The sequence below is a fragment of the Grampus griseus genome (assembly GCF_964374135.1).
Source record: "Grampus griseus genome assembly, chromosome: 2".
Classification (NCBI taxonomy): Eukaryota; Metazoa; Chordata; class Mammalia; order Artiodactyla; family Delphinidae; genus Grampus; species Grampus griseus.
In genome coordinates, this window is record NC_139018.1 from 43,735,297 (window position 1) to 43,762,037 (window position 26,741).

Here is a 26,741-nt window from a genome sequence, read left to right on the forward strand (position 1 = left end):
TTCAAAAATTACTTAATTCATAAGAGATTACAGAATACTGAATTGTATTCAGTAACACCTGCAAGGGACCAAGTAAAATATGGTATTTAAACCCCTATTAAACACTACACTTCCAAAATATAAAAGTGATTTAGATTGTTCATTTTCCACAGATGAAAGCTAAAATTCTGAATTTTTAATTATTGACTTTCCCCCAATTTTAGCAGTACATATAATACTTATTAAATTTTTAAATGTCAGATTGGTATGCCTGCTTCCAATTGCTGTCTTGTTTAATTCTCAACTTTTTCTTATTAAGTAGCTCAAGATAAATGTAGCTCAAAAAAGCTCTCATAATTATCAAGCTATTTTTCCAATGCACATATTATATATTCAATTACACACTCAAGTAATTTCACAATTGTTTTCATTTAAAAAATTATTTTCAGTTGATTATTTCTTATGCATTGTAGATTCTGGGAGGAAAGTTACATAAAGCATTTGAAAATAATTCAAAGGTGTATTCAAGTGAATGAGGTTTTTTTTTTAATAGGATACTTTTCCTAGTGATAATAATCTTTAAAAGAGAAAGTATTAATACCTCAATATTTTGAAGTAAGATAGCTCAGAAACACAAGTTAAATGCTATTTATTTACTTTTCTAAAATGTACAAATGACTCATTTTTATTATCACTCATGCACTGTAATAGCTGGGAGAACAGCAGGTTGCTTGAAGATGTAACAAATATTCTTTGAACACTTCAATAAACAGAATGTAAACATTCACTTTAATAATGTTTCCTTTGTTAATGCAAAACTGAGTGCATTTTTTCCTTGTCTCTGGTTGAGTCATGACTAGCTGAGTAGCAACAGCAGAGCGCTGAAAGAATTTTTCAACAGCAATTTGCTTGTTCTAATTTACTTTTCAAGGTTGATGATCAGGATCATTATGTGGCTTGCAGAACTATTTCTATTAACTTGATCCAGTCATTCCTCTTGTTCTCATCATATTTAGTTGCCCTGGCAGCTTTAAGTGAATCAGAAGTGCCACTGGTGCTCCAGTTCTATAGTTTCATATACAAAATGAATTCCTATATCCTTTAGAAACAAATCTGTCATACTCATTGAGAAAGTATGGGTTCTTTGAAATGAGTGACTCAGATACGAAACCTTTGCCTTTTGTTCTTCAAATAGAAATACTCTTTCTGGTTAGTGGACCTATGCAACAATAATACCAAAGCATTATCTGTTCAACCTTAACTTTGTTTAAAGAAATTCTAAGTAGCCTCGTGTTTTGAGCTTGAACACAATCATCACTCATCAACAAGATTAAGAAATAAAACTCATGTAATTTTTAAAATTTACATGATGCATACTGGAAAAGGCTTATTTTATTTCAATGTATAATATTCTAATAATGTAATGGGAAATAATCAAGTTATTCTCCTCATTTTCAATAAATTTCAAAATCGCTGAATGTTTTCCCAATCTGCTTTCTGTGAGGGAATGTGTATTACTATAGTTCTAACATTTAAAGAGTGCCAGCTAAGTGATTTGGAAAATTCAATGGTATTACATTCTTCACACTAAACAAAACTATAAAACTGGCAAAGAAAAGAAACTCTTACTTCAATCACTGGCAAATTAACAAAGTTAACAATATAAGTAAAATGGATCACACTTACCAGGCTTTGCTTCTAAAAGGGAAAAATCACAGGGTTTAAAAATATAGTCATTAGTTATCTCTTTATATAACCTGCAGAGGGCACTAAAGTCCCTTGAAAGAAAAAGTAAAAAATTTAAGAGGGATAACAATAATTTTTCATTTTTATTTATTAGTAGTATGTTAACTAAATAACCTTTTTTTTTTCCACAGAAACTATCATTTAAAGAGAAGACATTTAAAGGAAACATAGTTTGATTTTAAATGTTTAATGGAGTATTAAGATATACAAATTTTCACGTCCTACTGGAAGAACAATTCAGCAGGTGGTTTCCACCCCAGGGCATCCGTCACTATGTAAATGCTGTGCATCATATATTAACACCACACTACCAACAATTACACAGATTGGCCAGGGCCTGAGAAAAGTCAACCTGGACCTCAAAGTAACCTGCTTACAAAGCAGTAAATTAGTAATACAGATAAGGCATTGCATTGCTCCAGGCTATATACAGACGATAATGTTATCATATCCATAAAACAGTTGTTGAAAAAAAACCTAGAAGCTAGCTGAAAAGCTTTCAACTCATAAGAGTTTTAACCATTTTATAAGAGTAACCTCAAGAGTTCTTTGGTAATATTCATTTTATGCACCTCCTCATTACTACTGACTAACATTGTGTTTGCAGGGAGGACATTTGAATATTTAACTTTAAATATTCTTCTTCCTCTGACATAATGAAATATTTCATAGGGAAACCCACCAAGTTGTACACACTAACATAAAACATTATATAAATACCCACACACATACATCTATGCTTTACATAAATATATTTTCTCTGATAGCATATTTCAAGATATATTGCAACATTTTATTAACTAAAAATTTACTGCACAGAGTAAGTTAATTATTAAAAATACTAGTTTCTTAGCAACATGGCCAGGGGATCCTGCCTTCCATCTTATATTTTTTCTGATCCTCAATTTTACCATGGTTAAGTAACTTGCTATCAAAAGATATTTAGAAACATTTTGGTTACTAAATTCAAACTAGAGATGTTCATTTGGCATAAACATAAGTTAGATATGCATTTATTTGAGTCACTGTTTCAATTTAGAAATTGGATCACAAAAAGTTTGAGCCAAAAAAAAGGTATAAGAAAATTATCCAAATACATAACTTGCAAACTGATACTAGAATAATGAACAATTACAAAGCATTAAAAAATGCTGTCTATAATAATAAAACTAGTCAAGAAACACATCTTACAATTTTATTCTTCAAATATTGTGCAAAATTTCATAGAATGTTTCAAACTTTAAAGTTATGGAGGAAGAGTACCCGGTTAAATGAGAAAAAGGCAGAAAAAAATAGTAAACAGTACTGTCGAAATGGTTATTTTGATAACTTAAAATAATCAGTTTGAAGTATTTTTGTAATGGTACTTTTATGAAAAAAATCTTGATTCATCATGGGAACAAAACAAGCTCTTTTTCAAGAAAGGACAAAGTTAAATAAAGCTTTGAAATCACAAGTCTTATGAATAATTGTGTACTGCGACATGTTTTCCCAAATTGGATTTCTTTACCACATACCATGACATTTTTTAATGGAGGCGGATGGGGAGAAACTGTGCAGTTGAATAAAATAGAAGCATTTTCTCAGCGTAAGTTGTAGCTTTGATTTTTGGGCTATCTCAGGGCCAATAAATATACACTCTAGTATATGAAACAAAACTAGAAGATATACTTAAACTGTAGTCTTTGTTTCTTCAAAGCCTATGTTTTCTAAAATCATTGTTAGGCAAAGTAAAAAGAAATGTTTGTTCTATTACATAAGAACTAAACTTCATTTGGTATTCAATTGACTTTCTAACTTAGCAGACAGGACTTTTACATCTTCAAATACTGAAAATAAATTGCATTCTTGGCCCTTGCTTTAAAAGGTTATAGAGAATAAACGCACACCCTGGTAGTGTTCTAGTGATCTCCCTAATCTCAGTTGCACTTTGTCAGAACGAGGTAACTGGTAGTTAAGTGAAATACCCTAGATCAAAGGGGGATTAATCACCAACTGAATCCTTGCTGAATAAACCTGTCATTCAAGAAAATTATTTCCACTGAACTTAGCAGAGGATTGAAGGTATTTGCATAACAGGGACCTACGTACTTCAGCCAGGTTAAAAGGTTCAGAATTCATCCCATGTTTAGCTTTTTGCCTCCTTTTCCTTTCAGCAGCCTGGTACAATGGTTTCTAATCTGATAATACAGCTAACTATCTAAATGATGTCAGAACAGGAAAGTATTGCAAAGTTTGGATGAGGGATGGATCAATTTCACTTTCAGTAACTCCTAAATCTGATTTGTTGGAATTTAAGATGTAATCCTAAAAAAGTCCCTTAAACCTGAGAACTGTTTATTAACATCCCTTTTCTGACCTTTGTCTTAGAAACAACCATTCTGCTGTGGCAGCGGTCCCTGCAGAGACTCTGGATGATAACTCGACCTACCTTCCTCCCAGGGGTGGTGCAGGAGTCCATGAATATCTATAAAGGATTCTGAAATACTATAATAAAAACTAGAAGAAAAATACTAGTAGTTGTTCTATGTATTAAATTGTGCTTTGAAATATCTTAAATCATACAATGTATATATAAAACCACAATTTTAACTCACTGAAAATATTGAGTTGGTGTGAAAAAATTAATTTTGTAAGACTAATGCTTAATTAAAAATTTTTAAAAAAATTTAAGAATTCCTGATAAGGCTATTTACTTCAAACCTGACATTTGAATCAATTATTTAAAAAGTAAAAGGTAAAAAATGCCCACCACTGTAAGGGGATTGTCTTACACTGTTAAGGGTACAGCTGACTTTAAAAAGTTTGAGTACATTTTCAGAAATGTAACACTTTTTGTACATTTTGGATCTACTGAAGAATAATTACCCATATGATAGACATCAGATTTCATAATCATATTTTGGCACTAAAGGGAATTTAGCAATTTTGCATCCAGCGGTCTGACACCATCCAAACCTTTAACTGGAAGTAGGTGCTCATATTCAGTGCAAACACACAGCATCTTTCAAGTTAAAAAATGCAAAGAATAGTTATCAAAGAAAATGAATAAAATCCATAGCGAGATAATATTTTAGAAAATGATTGAAGTTTTAACCCAAGAAAGGACTCTTAGAGTGTCTTATAGCTTAGAATAAGAACATGTCAATCACGATTAAGCTTCTGGAATTGGAATCCCTTTGAAATGCAGCTGTTTCTTCTTTAATTGTGGCAGCGGACTCTGAAGAAAAGAAAGGTCCAGCCTTAAAGATGAGTAAGGAATACAAAATAGCTCAGGATTAGTTGTGGAGTTCAAAGGTCGCTAATTACACTAAGGAGTTCCCAGACACAGAGAAAACATTAAACAGGTCACCTACCAAACGGGAAACAGACTTTGTCTTCAGAAATTATCCTGAAGTGACAGGTTTCTAGACAAAATCAAAGCATCACAGTGTGCCCAGCTGATCTCAACAGGATGAAAACATGAGTTAGTTTTAGTTCTGTAGCGTTATGTTAGAATGCAATGGCAACAGATGGCATCAGGTTCCCCATTGTCCCTACACTTTTCCAGTACTCCTTAGATTTTCCTCAGGTTTCTAGAAATGTCAGATCAAAGATTCATTGGTTTTTACGACTGCTTATAAAGTTTTGCCTAGGGGATTATTATACTGAATCTCAGCCTACTCACTAGATAAATGCCTCTTCCCTATTTTAGTATACTTTGCTAAACACTTATACAATCAAGATGTACAAATGGCTCCGTTAATATAAGTGAAATGTTAAGCTTTCCTTGAGTTTAAGAGAGATCAAAAAACTTAAAGGGAATGATTTTTTTCTTTTTTCAAAAGGAACGTTTTTACTACTGATTATCTATGATTAACCTAGAATAACAAGCTAAAGTCCTGGTCTGGAAGTTACTCTGTTTTCTTCATTACTTGGGATAATTTTGAACATAGAACATTATGCCATGATAATGTCTTGCAGAAAATGAGTTTATGAGTAGGATTGACCTTAATTTTAAAAAATTACATTTCAAATCCTAAATTTCTATGCAATCTCCTTTCAAACTACCATAGCTCTCTTTCAAGAAGTTAGCAGCTTTTTCTAAGCTTTTCCTTAAGAGACTCATAAAAAAAAGAAACCAAGATATAATTTAATTGAATATTAATCTGTAATGCGTATTTTTTTTATATAACTCTTCTAATTCTGTTCTGTAAAAAGAAACTTGACATGGAATAGGTTTTGAGGTTCTTGAGATTTCATCTTTTCTTGAATGGTCATTTAAAGTCCAACTTGACAATGAACTACTTTGAAAACAGAATGTGACAAATAATTGTAAAGACAGGTAGACTGTATGACTGGATGGTTCCTGAAGAAACCCAGAGCATGCCAATAAGGAAGCAAGGGTGACAAATTTAAAGAAAATGTGCTACATGAAACTGAAATAAGATTTAAGTGATACTCTCTACCCATAAAATAGCTTTTGATTTTTACCTGAATTCATTCATTAATGAATTATAATAAAACAGGAAAAGACCGTTATTGTATCTAAATTTATATTTAAAAATTTGGCTGCAGATATTCAGTAATCACAAAACACTATGCTCATCTTCTGAAGGTATCCCACTCCTCTTAATATGCTTACTAACAAAATGTTATTGTGGCAGATTAATAAGCTTGCCTGAAAAGTAACTCCAGAACAGAGATAAACAAAATAGAATTATGCAGATTCTTTATTAGTCAGTAGGATAGTTCTGATTAAAAACAGGTTACTATTTAAACAATTTTCTTTCATTTTCATCAGCTGTTTTCTCAAGAGATTTACAAAGTTGTTTCTAATGTGGTCTATGGTATTCTGTAACAACACATCGTACTAGCACTTAGCACTTAGGTTTGGAAGAGCAAATAGTTTTTTATCTTGCACGTCATCTACAATCTATTGGGAGTAGCTGCCTGCAGCTCTGCACTGAGGAGCCTAAGCCCATATCCAGGAAGGCTCAGTGGAGAAAGAGGACTGTGACTGATTAGCCATGTCTGCCACAGGGGCAGGAAGAAACATGTATGGCAGGGTAACCCAAGACTAGTCTACAATAAGCTGAAAGTGAATGACTACATTTTATGCTCTGAAATCATACTTGAGTAAAATCAAAGGGTAATGAAATTGGATACATTAGTCTTTAAAATGTTCTTTCACACTAGATCAGACTAAAAACATTGAACAAGAGCATTTTGTAATTAAATCAATGATTTTCACTCATAGGTTATATGCATACACCTTAAAAATAAAAGACTGTGATTTAATTTATGTTACTATTGTATAAATCCCATTTAAACATGAGACAATTACAGTAATAATGATCCATATGTTACTGGAGCAGGAGCTTTAGAATTCCAGATGTAATAGTCAGAAGAAATTAGTTTCCGGTCTAAAAAAAAAAAATGATAAGATTATATTATCTTAAAAATTCAATGAGAAAGCAAAGTCATGATATTTAAAATTGTGGAACACAATTATTTCAAGGAAGGCAATACTTTGAGATATCCATTTCAATTCAATTTTTATCAAGGCATTATTATAACTTTCACCACTTTAAAAATATGGCTTCATTAAATACATGAATAATCCACCTTTTAGCTTATACATGCCAAAATCCCTCATGCCAAATCTGCTAATTTTTTTCTCACATCTTCCCTAAATTCTTTTTATTATAGACCATTACTTCAGCTACAAAAACATTAAAAATAGTTTTATTGTTACCCTTCTGTAACCTCTTCACTACAGTTCTGATTCTGATCTTGCTATTCTTTATGCATTCAAAGTTTCAGAGATGGAAATACACACCCAACTTTCTAGTAACGTTTTAAAAAGGTTGCTTCAGTGGTTTCTCATTGTTCTGATCAAATTTAAGGTTTCTGTTTTAAGAGCTTTGGACAAATGAAAACCTCTTTAAAGTTTTCTGATATGTAAAACTGAGATGATAATGCTCATTTGGAGCTACACATGTGTAAGTTCTTATTCCATACATCTCTATGTATCCAATTCTGCCTTTTATACCTTCTTCATAATGAAAAGGATAGAGGTAGGATGTATTACTGCATTGCCTTTTTGTTGTTGTTTGTTCAGTTTGAGAACCTAGTAACATTGAGAGGCAACATAGCATATTGGTTAAGACATTGAGAGGCAACATAGCATACTGGTTAAGTGGTCAGGGTCTAGAGACAGACTGCTTGGCTTTGAGTCCAGTTCTGCCATTTACTAGCTATGTGACCCTACTCTCTCTGTTCCGTCAACATCCTCATCTGTAAAATGGAGATAACAACACTTACGTAGGGTGCTGTAAGGATTAATGAGTTAGCACACATTACATACTCAGAACTGTGCCTGGCACATAGTAAGCAGTAAACATCAGCTATTATTATTTAAATTAAGATTATTAGCATTATTAAACTATTTTCAGAACTAAGTTGTATATTATGAATATAGATTTTATTGTCAAGATGATGGCAAAATAAAGGTTTTTACATAGTTGCACGAAGTGATAGTTATGCTCTGAAACTAATAGAAGAAGGAAATAAAAGATTGGTCATAATTATGCATTTAAAGTGACCTCTTTCATTCATATATTAAGAAGCAGGTGAATTACTGAAACATCCCATTCTGTATTATAATCTCTGAAAATTACTACAATATGTTTAGTTAATATTAATAAGATACAATATTTTAAACATTATCTAAAGAGACAACATATTTCCCATAGACAACCTAAAATACTGGTCTGTTTGCATTTAGACAAAACTGCTGGTTTGTCCAAACTAACAACTGTATTGTGCCTTCATTTAAAAAAAAAAAAAAAAAGCATTATGAAGACTCTTCCATATACATGAATTTCTCTAAAAAGCAATGAAAAAATGATGTAGGAGAAAGCACAGGGATGTATGGAGGTAAAGAATATGGCTTATTCTGGTTATATTACATAGAATATATTATTGCCATTCACAGGTAATTCCTTAGAATTCAGTAGTTCTGAGTTCTGTAATTCTTTAGAAACTTTCAAGTACAAAGTCTTGTCTTATCCTTCCTAGGGACCCTAACCCTTAGTTTAAGAAATACTTACCTAAATAGCTTTATTCCCCTTAATATATGAGGCAAAAATGTTGCTGCTTACGTTTATCTAACTCTACCTCATTCTAGCTACTTTTTTGTTCTATGCCACATATCTATATTTGATCTGAATTAAATAATTTTGAATTCATCTACAAATTGCTCTGTTTCCCCTCCCTATATTTCCATTTGTACTATATGTGTGTGTGTGTGTGTATACACACACACACACACACACACATTTCTCTTACCCTCCTTTTGGTAAAACAGAGTACTAAATAATGCTCATTGACTACAACATTTGCTAAAAATATTTAAAATTTTAAGTAATAATCATACTTAACATTTATTGAATCCATCCCACATGCTAAGCATTAATGCTAAGTGCATGGTTGATATGATTTTATTTAAACCTCCTAACAACCCTGAGGTAAATACTACTACTAATTCCGTTTTATATATGAGGAAACTAAATAAGAAGTTCACTAACTTGCCCAGAAGTAAATTATAAGCAGAGCAAAGCAAATCCAACTTTAGACTAGAGCCCACCTCTATGTCAATCCTTGCTCATCCAGACCACTTTACAAATAGGAGAAGGCAGAGGGCAATGTACATAAACTGTTACACAGGATGGATTAGGCCAGAATTTTTATAAATCGGTATTATTCTCTGATCTTTTTCTGTCATATTTTAATTTTATCTTAGTTAATAATAACATAACACCACTTTAGTTACCTTAAGTTAGTTTGAATCTGTACAACTTACATGTACTTATTTTTGGTTTTCCTGATGCAAAAACTTGAACTGAATGCTGATCCGCATAACACCCAGTGAGTGTATAATCTAAGATCCTAAAATGAAGCTAGAACAAGAAGAGAAATGTACCAAATTAAGGTGATTATTTGGTAAAAATGATGGTCACATTTTTTTCCCTTGACACAAGTTTAGGAATTTATTTCACAGAGTTCACAAAATAAAAATCACAAATAATACTGTGTGTGTTTGCGTGCGAGTGCACATGTTCACACATATATACTCACCTTTCCCTTCTGCATTAGGGTCGTTTCTTTGTAAGGCTGCCATTATGAAGTGCTTAACACATACCAGGCCCTTCACTAATATAAACTCTAATCTGCACTGCAAGGTATCCCTATTTTACACATGAGGGAACTGAGGTTCAGAGATGGAAACACTTAGCGTCCCAGTAGGTAAGTAGTAGAGCTGGCATTTGAACTCAGACCTGCCTGACTACAAAAGCTGGTGCTCCTTCCCCTATGGTGTTTGGTGTTCTGTATGTTCTCTCCTATCTCTAAGGCTATGTGGCTGTGATAGATTTCAGATCATAATTCTTTTATACACCTTTTAGCAGAACACAATAAAATAATTACTAAAACAGAAACACCAGTTTATCTGGTGTTTGGAGGGAATGAAACGCTCTGCTTAATTTTTCAGAAAACTAAAATTTAACTTTTACATAACTAACCTTTCTAAAATGTAATGAATGAATGTAAGTTCCTGGATTTAATTGATAATGTGGTGATATCAGTATAAATGCCAATTAATATATTGGGCTATAATAGAGAGGGCCATTAGTACCTTCTCTGAAGGCATAGTGTTGGGCTGTCTCTGAGCCACAATGATATTCACATGAACCATGAAAGGTCTATTCTTACAGAACTCCTGCCTCCTTTTGCTGTGATTCTCATCTTTGCTGCTAAAAGCTTTTGATTTGGCAATATCCTGATAGCTTTTCTATACTTTTTTTCTTCCTTCTCCCTTCCCTGCAAATTTCTCTCTTTTCCTATCTTTCTCCTTTTGATTGCCAAACTAACTGATCACAGGCATAGATGTAATTTTCAGATCTTCTCAGCAATTTCTTCCCTATTGCAACTCAAATTATCTAATAGTAAAGGGCTTTTGCTTGCTTGTTTGGTATAATTCTGGATGCTGGAAGTTATGACAAGGTTGATTTCCACACAACTAGATATTATAAAAATAAATCTATTCATTGAACACAAATACGTACTACACGCTTTTGATGCGGCTATAACTGGTTAGGTGATGAAAATGAATAAAAGAGTCATAATCCCTACCTTTGAAAAACATATAGTATAGTAACATCTCACTTTTTTTTCTGAAAAACATCTGGAAGAGGGAATTTCTATAATAATCATTGAAACAAAGCTCATGGACATAGTTGAAGCCAATACAGAAGAAATGAATATCACTAGTGTACTTCTGACTTCACTACCATTTCCCCTAGTTGCTTTTACATATAGATTTCAATCTCTCTTTGATTTCTTTGATACTACTCTATTTAGGTTTTCCTGCTACCTTTCTGATCGCATTTTCACTTTCCCTCACTGATTCTTTTGAACCTTCCTCCTATTTTCTCTTATCTTTTTCTGACCTTATTCATTTCTACTGCCTCAACTATTTCTTCTCCATGGATAACTCCTAGATCCTAAGAACAGTTGAGCTTTCTCTTGAGAATCAAGCTTTGGGTTTTAAGCCACCTACTGGACACCTATACTGGGGTAAATTGCTATTACCAGCAACATATGTGATATGAAGCCCACTCCCTCCCAAATTTCTCCACATTTCTTCTAAGATACAGAACTTTCTTCTAAGTATGTACATCCATTCATCAAATATTTATGCGCTAGGTACTGAACTAGATGTTGGGAATAAAACAATGAATGAATGAGATTCACACAGTCTTTGCCCTCCTGGAGCTTCAAGTCTGGTCTAAGTCACAATTTTTTAATGACATCATCTTTGACTTAAAACTATTTCTTATCTTTCTACTTAATTACTGAGATTAAAGGCTATACCTTTATCACAGCTCTATTCCTTTTTCTCCCTTCCTTTCTCTTTCTGTGACACTACACTAGTTCAGCATTATTAACTTACTACCTTTCAGATGAAATACTAATATAGCTAAAAAATAGTTTCTTTGTCTCTAGTTTTTTTCTTCACTCACCTTCCTCACATCCATTTCAGATTGATCCTCATAAAGTATCGCTTTCTGGAGGACCACTCCCGTACTCAAAGAAAGTATAACATTTTCTAACAAAGCAATGAAAGCCAGATTCAAATTCTCTACAATCCAGACCTAGATCACTTATTCAGACTTCTGTGTGACTACTGTTTCTAGCACTGGTTCCTAAACATGCCTTGTTATCCTTCATTCCTGTGATTAAGTCATTTCTTCACCTATACAAACGAGAGTTAATATTCAAGGCTTCATATCGATGCTTACCTGAGCCTCAGAGTTTTGCCTAAACTCCATCTCTACTACAAAGCTTTCCTTGATCACTTTGGTTGGAAGTGCTCAGTCTTTTTTTTGAAAGACCAAAAGCAGTCAGTCCTGATCAGTTACTGACATGCATCATTGAAAAATCCCTAGAGGGCAAAGACTACATCTTACATTCTTTTTACACAAATCTAAAATGTGATATCTAAGAGCTGTGTAGAACTAGGTTAAGTTGAGGTATTTAGGTTTTACATAATTCTTTCACCTTAAAAATTTTAAAGTATTAAGTGAAATAGAAAGTGATTACTAAACAAAAAGAATCTTACTAAAATCTAACAGAGGACTTAGACAAAAAGAACAGAACTCCAAAAACAAAAAAATGTTAAGAAACATTAAAAATCAATTATATGCAATTTGGAACAAAAGGAAAGGCTTCTAATGTAGTGAGCCATATAAATATATTTACCTTTAAATACGCTGTGCCTCCAATGCAAATCTGGTCAAATGGCTGCTTTTCATGGCTCTTGGCTCCAAAAGTTACAGTTCCAGAAAGACTAATTTCCATTGATTTTGGGAACTTCTGTCCTAAAAACAGAAATACATCAATCAACTATTATAAATTAAATAGATTCTACAGCAAATGAATGAAAAAAAAATAAACAAAACCTAGTTTACCAATATTCCAGATCAATAAGCTTTTCTCTCGAAATACTTCAAGCTGGCCAAAACTAACTTTGTATTCCACATGTGTGACTGGACCTCTTTAAAAAAGAAATGGACAAAATGGAAAGAAAAAAATAATCATAGATATAACAGTTTAAAGAGATTTAAGTCAAATCTTGCTACTGTTACTTAATACAAGGACAACATAAAAGCAGATCTGTATTCAAGTTTGCAGAATAGAGTAGAATAAATAATGAATATTATATCTCAGAAAACACAGAAACACAATAAACATTTTTTTAGTGATGCTATACATTTCATTATTAATTCTAAAGATAACTACAAAGTCATGCAGAATGTATTAATACAGGCACATAGATTGACGTAACATTAAAACTGTGATTTTACTATATATTTATGTATCCTTTGAAAAGAACTATTCTGTAGGACAAACTTAAAAGTAGAACTGATAAGGAAGTAATCTTATGATATTAATTCACCAGGTTTTCTAGTTGGGCTTGATCTGTATGTTGAGTACAGAAAATTGTTAGAAATAAAGCCAGTAGTAAAATAAACCCTGAAGAAGCTACACTGGCTGAAGTTTATAATTTACTAGCAAGTAGTTTAACCAGAAAAATGACGATATTTAAAAATAAAGAGATTATTTTTATGACAATGTTTTGGTTAAGAATCAGCATACATTTGAATAACATAAAATTTTTAGATCTTAAAAATAAGGTAAAAACCAAGACAATTTATTATAGGGCAGTGGGAATGTACTAAAGAAGGCAGAGATCATGGCATTATGTTACTTTATTCCTACCTGTTGTAAAAAGGTATACGAGCTTCACAGAATTCAAAACTATTTTTCACACTTTCATGAAGTTTTAAATTAACTGTTATTTTTAGTTGTACTTCTTCCTCTTTTACTTGATAAAAACCCAAAATTGGTGGCACAGGGACCTGGAAACAAACATAAACACATTTTTATATAATTCTCAGGTTAATGGGTCTAAAATATCAGTGGTGATGGAGAAAAAAGCCTTGCAGTAATATAGTCATTACATACAGATATGACTTTAATGACTAATGGGTTACTCCAAGTTATTTTGATAATAGATGATGAAGCTACATTCCTTCTAAGGTCAGGGATTCTTGCATCTCTTTCTATTTCCAGAGGTGAGAAAGGTGCCTTACAGAGGTGTGTGATACATTCTTTTTCCTACTCCTGCTTGTTCAGATTCCCTTCCTCCAGGGTCTCTATAACCTGCAACACAGAACGTGCACTAGACATACTGATCACTGACACCCGCCCACAGTTTCTGCTGCCCTGCTTGTATCTTGACTCCCCAACCCTCCCAGATCAGCAGTAGCTTAATGGGTCATCAATAACTGATCGGAGCGAAACAATCTGAATCTTCTGGTAAATAACTCATGAAAAGTTCTTGTTTGGACCAAAAGTTCTTGTTTGGATGATTTGCTCACAACAGAATTCATAAATATGAAGATTAGCAAAGTCCCAACTTCTCCAAGGTTGTTTACCTGAGAAGTGTAGTAGCATAAGTTGAATGACTCTAAAGGTGGAGTGAGTGGAAATTTGTAAGGCCCACTAAATGCAGAATCATCTGCTGCATCAATGCTACTAGAAGTCAGAATGGCAGAGTCGAGAGATGTCACACAAGGATGAACCAGAATATCCTGAAGTGGAGATCCATTGGTGGGGAGACTCAAGCTGATGGTAACATTTGGCATACTTCCTTCTAAATCACACTGCAACACAAACAAACAGATATTACCAAGATTTTTGAAGCATACATCTTTTGAATGAGGCCTTTCTTAATTTATCTGAGTCACTTTCCACAACTTAATTCACTTTTCTCTCAAGGTATTATTCTCATTGCTTTCTGTGTTCTGGTTAATGATTCTATCATGCTCTCAGACACCCAAGCCAGAGACCAGGAGAGCCTTCCTAGAGCCCTCTGCTTACATTTAAAACCCTTAAAAAGCAACTTTTCTTCATTCCTGTTACACTGGTACAGGCCCTTACAATTTCTGTCATAGCCCTCTAAGTGTATCTAGACTCACTTTCCTCTAATCAATCCATCCTTCATCAATGCTAGAGCTATCTTAATAAAACATAATTCTAATTATATTGTATCCATGTCAAAACCTCTCAATAGTTCCCCCTCAGTTTTGTATTACTTTTAAAGCCTTTTGCTGTTTGGTTCCCATCTACATCTTTAATCATTTTCTACCCTGCAAGTAATGCTGGAGACACATTGGGGACTGTCAGAGGATCAGAGACTTATTCTCCCAGCTCCTCTTATCCGTGAGTAAGCCCTCATTCCTATACTAAACACCTTTACTCCCATAAATCTGTAGTGGCTCTTTTTCTGACCCAGCCAGACTGATATACCTTACTTGGGTATGTGCTGGGGGCCGGGGGGGGGGGGGGGCGGCGGTGGGCGGTCAGGCTCTTCCTTTATAACTCAAACTTGACATTTACCTCTATTAAAGCACCCAATTACAACTGTCCAATTGAGGCATATAAGGCTTACTGATAAGTTTTGTTTGGCTAGACTTGTACAATATTTTAAGAGTTGGTGGAACTCAGTAGGTATAATGCTTAGCTCCAAATGCAAGCAGCTAGTTCCACTATCATATACATAGTCTGCATTATGCATTAACTGCCCGCTCTCTAGAGGTGAGATCAAATGTCTGTGCCCCTGTTTGTTTCCTTCTTTAAGCTTTAAGTTTTTGAAAGCAAGAATTATTATATTTTTCTTTGTATCTCTAGTGCCCAGTACATTGCTAAGTATAAGAGATACTCCAGGGACTTCCCTTGTGGTGAAGTGGTTAAGAATCCGCCTGCCAATGCAGGGGACATGAGTTCGAGCCCTGGTCTGGGAAGGTCCCACATGCCGCGGAGCAACTAAGCCCGTGTGGCACAACTACTGAGCCTGCACTCTAGAGCTCGTGAGACACAACTACTGAAGCCCACAAGCCATGACTACTGAAGCCCGCGTGCCACAACTACTGAAGCCCGCACGCCTAGAGCTCGTGCTCCACAACAACAGAAGCCACCGTGAGGAGAAGCCCACGCACCGCAACGAAGAGTAGGTCCCGCCCTCTGCAACAAGAGAAAGCCCATGTGCAGCAACAAAGACCCAACGCAGCCAGAGATACTCCAATAATGTTTGCTGAATGGATATCTTTTTATAATTATGAACCGTACCTTTGGTTCGCAATTTTAATAGGAAATGTTTTATATTTTTAATCTACCACTTGACATATGTGTGAATTCATGAATATATCTGCTGTATAATGCAAGCATTTAGAGAGCAGGCAGGCATTATGAACAGTACCATGTATAATTAGTGACTTATAAAGGTCTTTCAGTGATAGTTAGAATAACGTCAATCCCATTTGATAATAAAAATGCCAAATAACTACTATGAAACTTAAGAACATTTTAGTATTTTCAACTTTAAATCATCTGCTACTTCACTCTCTATATGTGGATAGCAAGAATTAAAGAAAAAAGTTTTATTTTTTGGCAGATATTTATGGAGATAATATATGAACAAATATTAGTAGCAAATAGTATCAACATTTTAAAATATTCGGTTTATACTTATTATCCTCTAACACTCTAACATAATTAAAGGAATCAGAGAAACAGCAACCATTATGGAAATAACCAAGAAATTATCTGCTGTCTAGGCATCTGAAATACCAGAGCACTAGCCATTCACTACGGGATGAGGACATCCATTCTAGAAGAAATCTGTATACTACCTTTTAAACCAATCTGGCATATGTAGATCTGGACTTTTAATTAGGAATTATACAAACAGAAGCAACCTAGGTCCTTATCTAATTTTAAAAATGAGAAAAGAGGGCTTCCCTGGTGGCGAAGTGGTTGAGAGTCCGCCTGCTGATGCAGGGGACAGGGGTTCGTGCCCCGGTCTGGGAAGATCCCACCTGCCGTGGAGTGGCTAGGCCCATGAGCCATGGCCGCTGAGCCTGCGCGTCCGGAGCCTGTGCTCCGCAACGGGAGAGGCCACAACAGTGAGAGGCCCGCGTACCGCAAAAAAAAAAAAAAAAAAAGAGAAAAGATTGAAAAAATTGTGTAAGTCTTCCAAAGAGACAGAGAAATTAGTGGTGGAATGAGGATTAGAACTTCAGTCCACTGGCTTTTGGTTCACCAGGTTTCCTACTAGGATTGAGATAAAATGAAGATAATTATTTCCATTTACAATAGGCTTCATAATAAAACTCCTTTAAATACTTTAAAAATGGTTTGGCTAACAGTTATACTATTTACATACAACCCTAAAGAAACATTTAGTTCATGAGTTTCAGTATACCCTCACTATTTTTATTTTTAGAAAAAAGTTTTTTAAAGATGAAAGTTTCCCATAATGATCATTTGTATTAGACCAAGAATAGGAGCCAATCTAAAATTCCCAGAAGCAATAAACTAGGGTCAGCCTATCAATGAGCTGAGATATTTAAATAGCATAATATTAATTAGTATTAAATTATATATAACATATTCCCTGTTCATTACTACAGAATGAAAAACAGAGACAGTGAATTTTCCTACTTGTATTTTACAGAACTTACAAGAAACGTAGATTCAACTGCTTTAAGAGGTATGAATGACATAATCTGTAAACACCTTAATTTTGGAGACATTTATGATAATTATTTCTATTAAAATTAATAACTGGAATGTATTTTTTTCTTTTTTCGGTACGCAGGCCTCTCACTGTTGTGGCCTCTCCCGTTGCGGAGCACAGGCTCTGGATGCGCAGGCTCAGCGGCCATGGCTCACGGGCCCAGCCGCTCCGCGGCATGTGGGATCTTCCCGGACCGGGGCACGAACCCGTGTCCCCTGCATCGGCAGGCGGACTCTCAACCACTGTGTCACCAAGGAAGCCCTGGAATGTATTTTTGATCGTAATAGAAGTGAGTTTAAAACAGGCACATAAATTTTTAGGTCACTTTAAGGTTAAAAAGGAAAAAAAAAGACCCAATTTGTCTGCCAGGACTCTTCTCATTCTCTGTTCTTGAAATCTACTTTTATCTATTGGATTTGCAGTTAACTACTCAACATTGATATGATATATAAAAAGTTTATATTAATAAGTGCAGAAAATAAAGGAAGATAACAGAAAAACAGACACCTGAGAATATTAATATGTACTTGTAGACATTCTCTTGGAGGGGCTCTATTTTTGATCATTATTGAATGTGGCACTGATCACTGCTAACTGTATTGTTATTTTCATTGCTTTTTCCTATTACCTAACCTTAAACCACAGAACCCTATATTAACCTAGTGACTTGTTTAAATAAAACGTGAGCCCTTGAAAATGGCTTCAGATATTAAGTCAGAGATTTGTCAATTTCACCCCCTCTAGGAAAAATGGAAAGTAGGTATGGTGACTTTAAAATATTTTCACAAATTCTCTGACCCTACTCTTTTCAAAAGATGGAGTCTCATCCCACTCCCCTTGAACGTGGACCAGACAAAGTGACCTGCTTCTGATGAACAGAAAGTGGCAGAAGTGATACTATGTGACCTTTCAGCCTAGGTAATAAAAAGAATAGCTTTCACTTGTGCCTCATGTGGCTGGCTGTCTGTATGATCATTTGATCAAAGGGAAGGCAGTCACCAAGTTGTGAGAATATTCTTAAGCAGCCTGTTGAGAAGTCCACATGGAAAGAAACTGAGGTCTCCTACCAATAATCAGCACCAACTTGCCAGCCATGTGACTGAGTCACCTTGCAAGTAGAACTTCCAGCTCCAGTCATACCTTCAGGTGACTATAGCCCCAGCTGAACTCTTGACTGTGACAGACTTCCACACTAGAAGTTCCCAGCTAAGTTGCTCTTGAAGTCCTGACCTACAGAAACTACGAGTATAATAAATGTTTATTGGTTGTGGTAACAGGTCAATTCATTACACAGCAATGCAGTCGACCCTTGAACAATGCGAGGGTTAGGGGCACTGACCCTCTGTTCAGTCAAAATCCATGTATAAACTTTACAGTCAGCACTCTGTGTCCGAGGTTCCGCATCTGTGGATTTAGCCAACTGTAGATTCAGCCAACTGCAGATACTATAGTACCGAATGCAGTATGTATTTAGTGAAAAAAAGCCACGTAGAAGTAGACCCACGCAGTTCAAATCTGTATTGTTCAAGGGTCAAATGCATATAGCCAGTATAATTAGTAAGAAATGCAAAAAGATAACATTATAAAATTTCACGTGAACATAACATTTAATGACTGCTGTTTATAAGAATCAAGAATGTCACATTATGATGTAAAATAAGGTCGGCAAATTTTACTTTTCTCCATAAATGTTAAGTGCTATGATAAAACAAGTACCAGAGAAAATCTCACCTTGCAAGTGACAACTCCAATGACTTGCCATGTATCTGCTATATCCTGTTTATCATATTGCATGGATTTTACCTTTTCAGTGATAGAAATAGAAACCTGTGGTTTTCCTTTGTATGTTCCAGCTTTCCAGGTCGGCTGTTTTTGTGGATGAGTAACAGAAGCAAAATTAATACTATCCAATGAATTCTGTAAGTTGGCATCTAACAAAGTGCCAAAGGGACAAGCCTGTAGAAGCAAGTCAGGCAACTGGCTCAATTTTGTATTTAGCTCACTGTCATTTTTTTGACCTGAGTAAAGAAAACCCTGTACCCCAAAAAGAAGTTCAAAGCCTTGTGAAATTCCACTAATGCTAATTAATGGTGGACGAGGGGATAAAGTTTGTTCAACCAGTGGAACACAAGCGTATATCATGCCATTCTTCATGAAAGCAACAACTGGCCAGAGATCTTCACCTCCTATCGGGAGTGCATAAATGGATGTTTTATTGATGTGTGAACAGCTATCACGACTCTCCGAAAAGTGCTTATCATCACGCAATAATCTCAGTTCGAAAAGCAGTGCTTTAAGGAAGGGACCATCTTCAGGAACAGGCACATAACTTGCTCCATTGAAGACTTTGGCTCTTTTTTCAACAGTTGGATACCGTCTGTATTAATGGAAACAAAACCATAATTAATTCCTGCAAGTAAAATAAAACTGCAAGTTCAAAACCTAAAAACAAACACAAAACATAGGCAAACACTAATAACAACAAAACACACAATAACAAATACACACACCAACAAACAAAAACCACAACCAAAAAAATATTATATTACATGTTAAATTCTTTCTAAAACAATTACCTGTTGTGTACTTGATATATCTCAAATGATAAAGTATCATTATCTATTATCTAAAAAAATTCAATTTAGTTAATTTTTTAAATAGGTATCATAGAGTACCTGGTTCTAATTCAAAATCCTAGCCTTTGGCCGCTCAGATTCACACTTAAGCAAGGTGTGTATACCTGTATACATTTTAGGCATCTATAAGGACTTTTTTTTCTTTCTTATCTTTTTAAAAAAAATTTATTTTATTTCCTCCTTTCCTTTGTTTTTTAATCACAAGGAACATCTTTCTCCCCACTCAATCCTACCTCCAGGAGTAACCACTGCCAAGGGTTTACTGTTTCATCCTTCTAGAGGGTTTTCAATGCTTTTAAAGCATAAACATAAACACACTGTCATTTTAAAAAAACAGAATGATACATTTTGCAGTGAAACTTACTTTTTACACTTTCCAAGTTAGGTCATGTAAAGCTACAGCTGCACAGTATTCCATTGGGTTAAGGACCTGCAATCTATCTGGACCCCCATTGGTAGAAACATCACTTCTTTTGTTGTTACAGATAAGGCTGCAAAGAAGATTTTCTTGTCTTGTCTTTCCTTTCCCCTTCCTCCCTCTCCTCCCACCCCCACTTTCTAATTGAGGTATAATTTAGATATAACATTATATCATTAGGTTGTTCAAAAAGTTCATTTGTTTTTTTCCATAAGGTGGCTCTAGTAGTGCTTAGTTGTCTTTAACTTCAGTGTTCATTTAAAAAAAAAATCAAAATTGGAGAATTTCTGTGTGGCCATTTTAATATTGAAAAAGAAAGAAAAAGCAACATTTTTAGCATATTATGCTTTATTATTTCAAGAAAGGTAAAAACACAATTAAAACGCAAAAAACAAGATTTGTGCAGTGTATGGAGAAGGTGCTGTGACTGATAGAACGTGTCAAAAATGGTTTGCAAAGTTTCATGCTAGAGATTTCCTGCTGGACGATGCTCCACCATTGGGTAGACCAGTTGAAGTGGATAGCAATCAAATCGAGACATTAACGGAGAACAGTCAATGTTATAGCACACTGGAGACAGCCGACATACTCAAAATATCCAAATCAAGTCTTGAAAATCATTTGTACCAGCTTGGTAATGTTAATCGCTTTGGTATTTGGGTTCCACGTAATTTAAGTGAAAAAAACCTTCTTGACCGTATTTCCGCATGCGATTCTCTACTGAAACATATCAAAAACGTTCTGTATTTGAAACAAATTGTGATGGGTGATGAAAAGTTGATACTGTACAATAGTGTGGAATGGAAGAGATCGTGGGGCAACTGAAATGAACCACCACCAGCCACACCAAAGGCCGGTCTTCATGCAAAGAAGGTGATGTTATATATAGTGGGACTGGAAGGGAGTCCTCTATTATGAGCTCCTTCTGGAAAACCAAACAATTAATTCCAACAAGTACTGTTCCCAATTAGACCAACTGAAAGCAGCACTCCACAAAAAGCATCCAGAATTAGTCAACAGAAAACGCATAATCTTCCATCAGGATAACGCAAGACCGCGTGTTTCTTTGATGACCAGGAAAAAACTGTTATAGCTTGGCTGGGAAGTTCCGATTCATCCGCCGTATTCACCAGACATTTCCAGGATTTCCATTTATTTCCGTCTTTACAAAATTCTCTTAATGGAAAAAATTTAAATTCCCTGGAAGACTGTAAAAGGCTCCTGGAACAGTTCTTTGCTCAAAAAGATAAAAAGTTTTGGGAAGATGGAATTATGAAGCTGCTTGAAAAATGGCAGAAGGTAGTGGAACAAAACAGTGAATACCTTGTTCAATAAAGTTCTTGGTGAAAATGAAAAATGTGTCTTTTATTTTTACTTAAAAACCTAAGGAACTTTTTGGCCAACCCAATAGTTTCAGGTATGTAACATAATGATTTGATATTTGTATACATTGCAAAATGATCACCACTGTAAGTCTAGTTAACATCTATCACCTTACATAGTTACAAAATTTTTTTTTTTTTGTGATGAAAACTTTTAAGACTTCCTGTTGGGGCTTCCTTGGTGGTGCAGTGGTTAAGAACCTGCCTGCTAATACAGGGGACACAGATTTGAACCCTGGTCTGGGAAGATCCCACATGCCGCAGAGCAACTAAGCCCGTGTGCCAGAACTACTGAGCCTGCGCTCTAGAGCCCGGGAGCCAGAACTACTGAGCCTACGCACCACAACTACTGAAGCCCGCGCGCTTACAGCCCGTGCTCCACAACAAGGGAAGCCACCACAACGAGAAGCCCGTGCACCGCAATGAAGAGTAGCCGCAATGAAGTGCGCGCAGCAACGAAGAACCAACACAGCCAAAAATAAATAAATTAAATAAATTTAAAAAAAAAGACTTCCTGTCTTAGCAACTTCCAAATATGCAATACAGTATAATTCAACTATAGTCACCATGCTGTATATTACATCCCTATGACTTATTTATTTTATAACTGAAAGAGTATACCTTTTGACCCTCTTCATAAATTTCTCCCACCCCACCACAGGACTTTTTTTTCTGATTCCATCTTAGTAGAGTATGATGGAAAAAAGTGGTTCAATTTAATCCTCCACATTGTGGGTTCACTAGAATCCTGAGTACACTTGGTACCCTGAGTCTTCTTGCCAACCCCTACAAAAACATGTAAGAGCATCTTAGTAATAGTGGTTTATCTCTATGGACCTGGAAGATACTATGAGGTAACAAAAAGAATAAAATGAATAATCTTTTATGGTTTGCATGCTCTATCCTGAACAGTAAGTTACTAATTCATCCTTTTTTTGGGGAAACAGAAATTTACAAAAATGTTAGATCACATCTTCTTAATTAAAAAAGTACTTTCCCAATTCCTTATCTCTCCACTCCAAAGTCCACAACAAAGTCATTTATTTGCTATTAACTTCTGTGTAAATTGCCTAACTTCCCTAAGTCTGTCTTCTTATTTGTAAAATAAGGGAGTGGCTAAAGAACATATAAGCAATTCTCATCAAGAATCAAGAACAGACCTAGCCAAATAATGTTTTTCTACTAATTCACTAATACTACTAATAATTCTAAAAAAGAAAAATAAGAATGTATTCAAAGTTATCCATGTATTAGTGAACCTCATTCATTTACATTCTGATGCATTTTCTTGATTGAGGAAAGGGAAGAATTAGCTAGCCCTCCAGTAATGGCCTAGCAGGTGAATGCCACTTCTTCCTCTTAGTCTTTGGATAAGGATAGTTAAAAACTCTGGACTGAACTCTAGCCCAGACTATTATCCTCTAGAGGATAATTCAAGTTCTCTTAAGTGTAAGAATTTCATGATTGAAATTGCAAAAATAAGTTTGTCTGGGATCTTATTACAGAATGTCTCAATATATGTTCAATAAATACTTTGCCGGATGACTCAACCTGTCATTTCAGAGTTATTCTAGGCCTTTTCTAAAACAGGACTTGAACTTTAAATGGCCCTGCAACTATAGGGAACAATACCAACCTAAGCTAGACTTAAGCTGGTACTGTTACTATCTATCCAGACAGCAAATCTCTAAACCAGAATCTAAATCAAGTTCTGTTGTGGGGAAAAAGTAGCTAGATAGAGGAAAGATCATTTGCATTCTTAAATCTTAAGTGATGGCCATCACCCTTTGGCAAATATGTGGATAAAAGGCCAGTGCATATCTGTTTAGCTCTAACTCTGGCCCCAGGAGGTCAGAAAACAGAAAAAAAAATAAAACCTAACTAATTCGTTCAATGATACAGGATTAAATAAGTGGCAGATGAATTATCTGAACCCAAGTTGCTGCCTTCATAGAGATGTTGAAAAGTCCACCCAAACAAAAAGAATTTTTCTTTTGAAATATTCTAAGCACAGTGGGAAAGAACTCTGAAAACAAGCACAACTTCTTCAAGAAACTTATTATTGTACACAGTACAAAAATCTTACCTCTACGAAATATTAAAATAAGCTACAAAGCCACAGATATAAATACACTATGGTACTGGCAAAGAACAAAGTAATAGAACTGAGACAGACCAATGTTTATATGGGAGACATAATAAACTACTACCAACAGGCCCAGAAATCAATGAAAAAAATACATACTGTTTGGAAGATGATGTCAGGAAAACTGCCCCACAGCATAGAGAAAAACAAAATGAGAATACTACTTAACACCACATCCAGAGATGGACTACAGACGGATTAAAGGCCTAAATATAATAGAGAAAATGATAAAGTCAAGAGGAAATAATGTAGTAAGATATCTTCGGGAAATAAAGGTAGGAAAAGACTTCAACAAATTCCCCCAAAGGGCTAACTACTTTGACTGCAACAAAACTAGGGATTTCTGTTTAACCGAGGGTAATGAAAAGTTAATTGACAATGACAATAAGTTAAGATAAAATATCTATAATAGCTAAAAATGACATAGGACTAATATCAAGATTACGCAATGAACTCCTACAAGTTAACAGGAAAAAACCAGCAACTCTTGCAGAAAAAAACAGACAACTGATATATACAGGCAATTCACATAAGAGGAAACCCAAAGGCCATTGCTACACAGAGAAATGCAAATGAAAGTAAGGTATTCTTTACACCAGTACTGGCAAATAGTGGAGTAAGTGTTAGGAAAGAATAGATACTGCTGATGAGAGTCTAGACTGGTCAAAGAATTCTGAGGAGCTAATTATTGGTAATATTTAGTCAAAATCAGTATAGATATGCCCCCATGTAACTGTCTGAGGTTATCTACTGCAGCACCGTTTTGATAGCTGAGTCGGGGGCAATCTGGGAGATCATCACCAGGGGAAGGGGAGATGTAAAATGTGACAGATGTAAACCATGGAGTACTACAGAGCAAGTAGATTCAATGGCCTAGATCTGCACTATCCAGTATAGTAGCTGCTAGCCATACATGGCTATTTAAACTTAAAATGAAACACAATTAAAAACTGAGTTCCTCAGTTACAATAACCACATTTCAAAAACTCAACAGCTACATGTGGCCAGTAGCTGCAATATTAGACAGTATAGATTTAGAACATCTCCCATTTCCATCACTGAAGAAAATTCTACTGGACAGTGCTGCCCTAGATGAACACAAAGTAAACTGGATGTTTCCTAAAAATAGTGCTGAGAAATCTGACAAGCGTAAGAAAAGGGAATGACATCTATAGCACACTTAATTGTATAATTTGAAAAATACATACACAAACACACAAACAAAAGGATAAAGATACCAAAGGGAATATATAAGTAAAGCAGGAGTACCTAGGATGGATGGACCAATAAGGCTGATGAACCATATTGAAGATTATTAACCTCCTGAGGTACAACAAGAAGAACAACAAATGTAAGCCAGGTATCCCAGAGAAAATGGTAAACTCCAAGGCTGGATGCCTTCAGTAACAAAAATTGTTAAGGTAGGAAAGAGGGAATTTTTCATATCCACATTGCCTACCACTTTTCCTTAAAATTACACTCATCTTTGTCAGCCTCAATCTGGATTCAGAACTAGCTACTTCACTATAGAGCTTTTCTCAGGGAAGAATGAATGTTTGCAAGAAAGAACTGTCCACCACTGAGAACAAAAGGTGAAACAGATCACTCAATTGCCACCCATATTTTACAGTGAGTTACTGTATATTCTCTTCACAGAGCTAGTTTGATAAAACGCGGCAAATTCTAAAAGTGGAACCAGATCAGCTCACACCATTTTAAAAAAGTGAATTCAGTTTAATTTTTTGTACTTTTTCAATTTTCTTCAACAATTAGGAACTTTAAAGTAAACTATCTGAGAATTTCTGGGAATGAAAAGTAATTATAAGCTGAAAGTAACAGCCTGATACTGCTCAGCAAGAACTTTCCATAAAAATGAGTTAAAATGTCCTTGAATGATTTTTTTTTTCCTTGAATGATTTTTATTAAAGTAGAAAAATGTGAAACATGTTTATTGCTCAGGAAGTTTCCTTTCCTTTCGTCATCTCTACATCAATCTTACGTAGGTGGAGTTACGATACAGTAACATTAATATAAGAAAATACATAATACTTAAAATGTGCCAGGCATCAACTCATTTAATTCTCACAACACTATGAGGCAGTATTATTACAATCTCCACTTAACAGATGAAACAAATGTTAAGTAACTTGCCCAGGTGTCGGACCAGGGATACACAGCATCACAAAACTATGCTACACCATCCATCTGTCCGATCCATCACGCCTGAGGATTTAGATTTGCGTTTACCTGGAGAATCTGACGGTGCCACAAAGTGGACTTCCCGGTTCGTGGCTTATGAGCCACACTGCCCGCTGGGCCATGATAAGCCACTAAGACATCAGCTCTTCGCTAAGGTGGCCACCGAAGAAGAGCGCAGACCGGCTTTCTCAGGCGTTTTCTTTTACCAGAAGCCCCGAGGCTCACGCAACTAGAGCCACATTCTGCCCCACCACAGACAGGTCGGGCTCAGCAGAGAAGCTAACTCCTTCAGGTGAAGTCACTAAAACCTCTGAGTCCGCGCTGGACAACACACGCCACAAAAAGTTCTGTGAATCCGCCCTTAAAACCTCCGGAAATCTATTTCTCCCCACCAACCCTGCTACTTTCTTCCCCTCGAGTCCACTTCCGGGACGGTAGCCCGCAAGGATCATGATGCCTCACTCGCCCGCGCGGGGAGCCTCTTCGCGGTTCGCCCGCTGCTCTTCCCCCTCGCCGGCCCCTCCCAACAGCCACCCGGGCGCGCGCAGCT

General features: G+C 35.4%; 1 protein-coding gene across 1 annotated transcript; it reads right to left on the bottom strand.

The window, feature by feature from the left end:
* Positions 1 to 1,922: 1,922 nt before the first annotated feature.
* On the bottom strand, positions 1,923 to 26,592 carry AP5M1 (adaptor related protein complex 5 subunit mu 1). The gene is made up of 9 exons (XM_082649103.1): positions 26,240 to 26,592; positions 19,142 to 19,787; positions 14,268 to 14,495; positions 13,549 to 13,688; positions 12,738 to 12,823; positions 12,529 to 12,647; positions 9,572 to 9,668; positions 7,052 to 7,130; positions 1,923 to 4,945 (listed from the first exon to the last, which is right to left on the bottom strand). The coding sequence occupies exons 1-9, from the start codon at positions 26,311 to 26,313 to the stop codon at positions 4,927 to 4,929; spliced, it is 1,488 nt and encodes a 495-aa protein (XP_082505229.1). The 5' UTR covers positions 26,314 to 26,592; the 3' UTR covers positions 1,923 to 4,926.
* Positions 26,593 to 26,741: the final 149 nt, after the last annotated feature.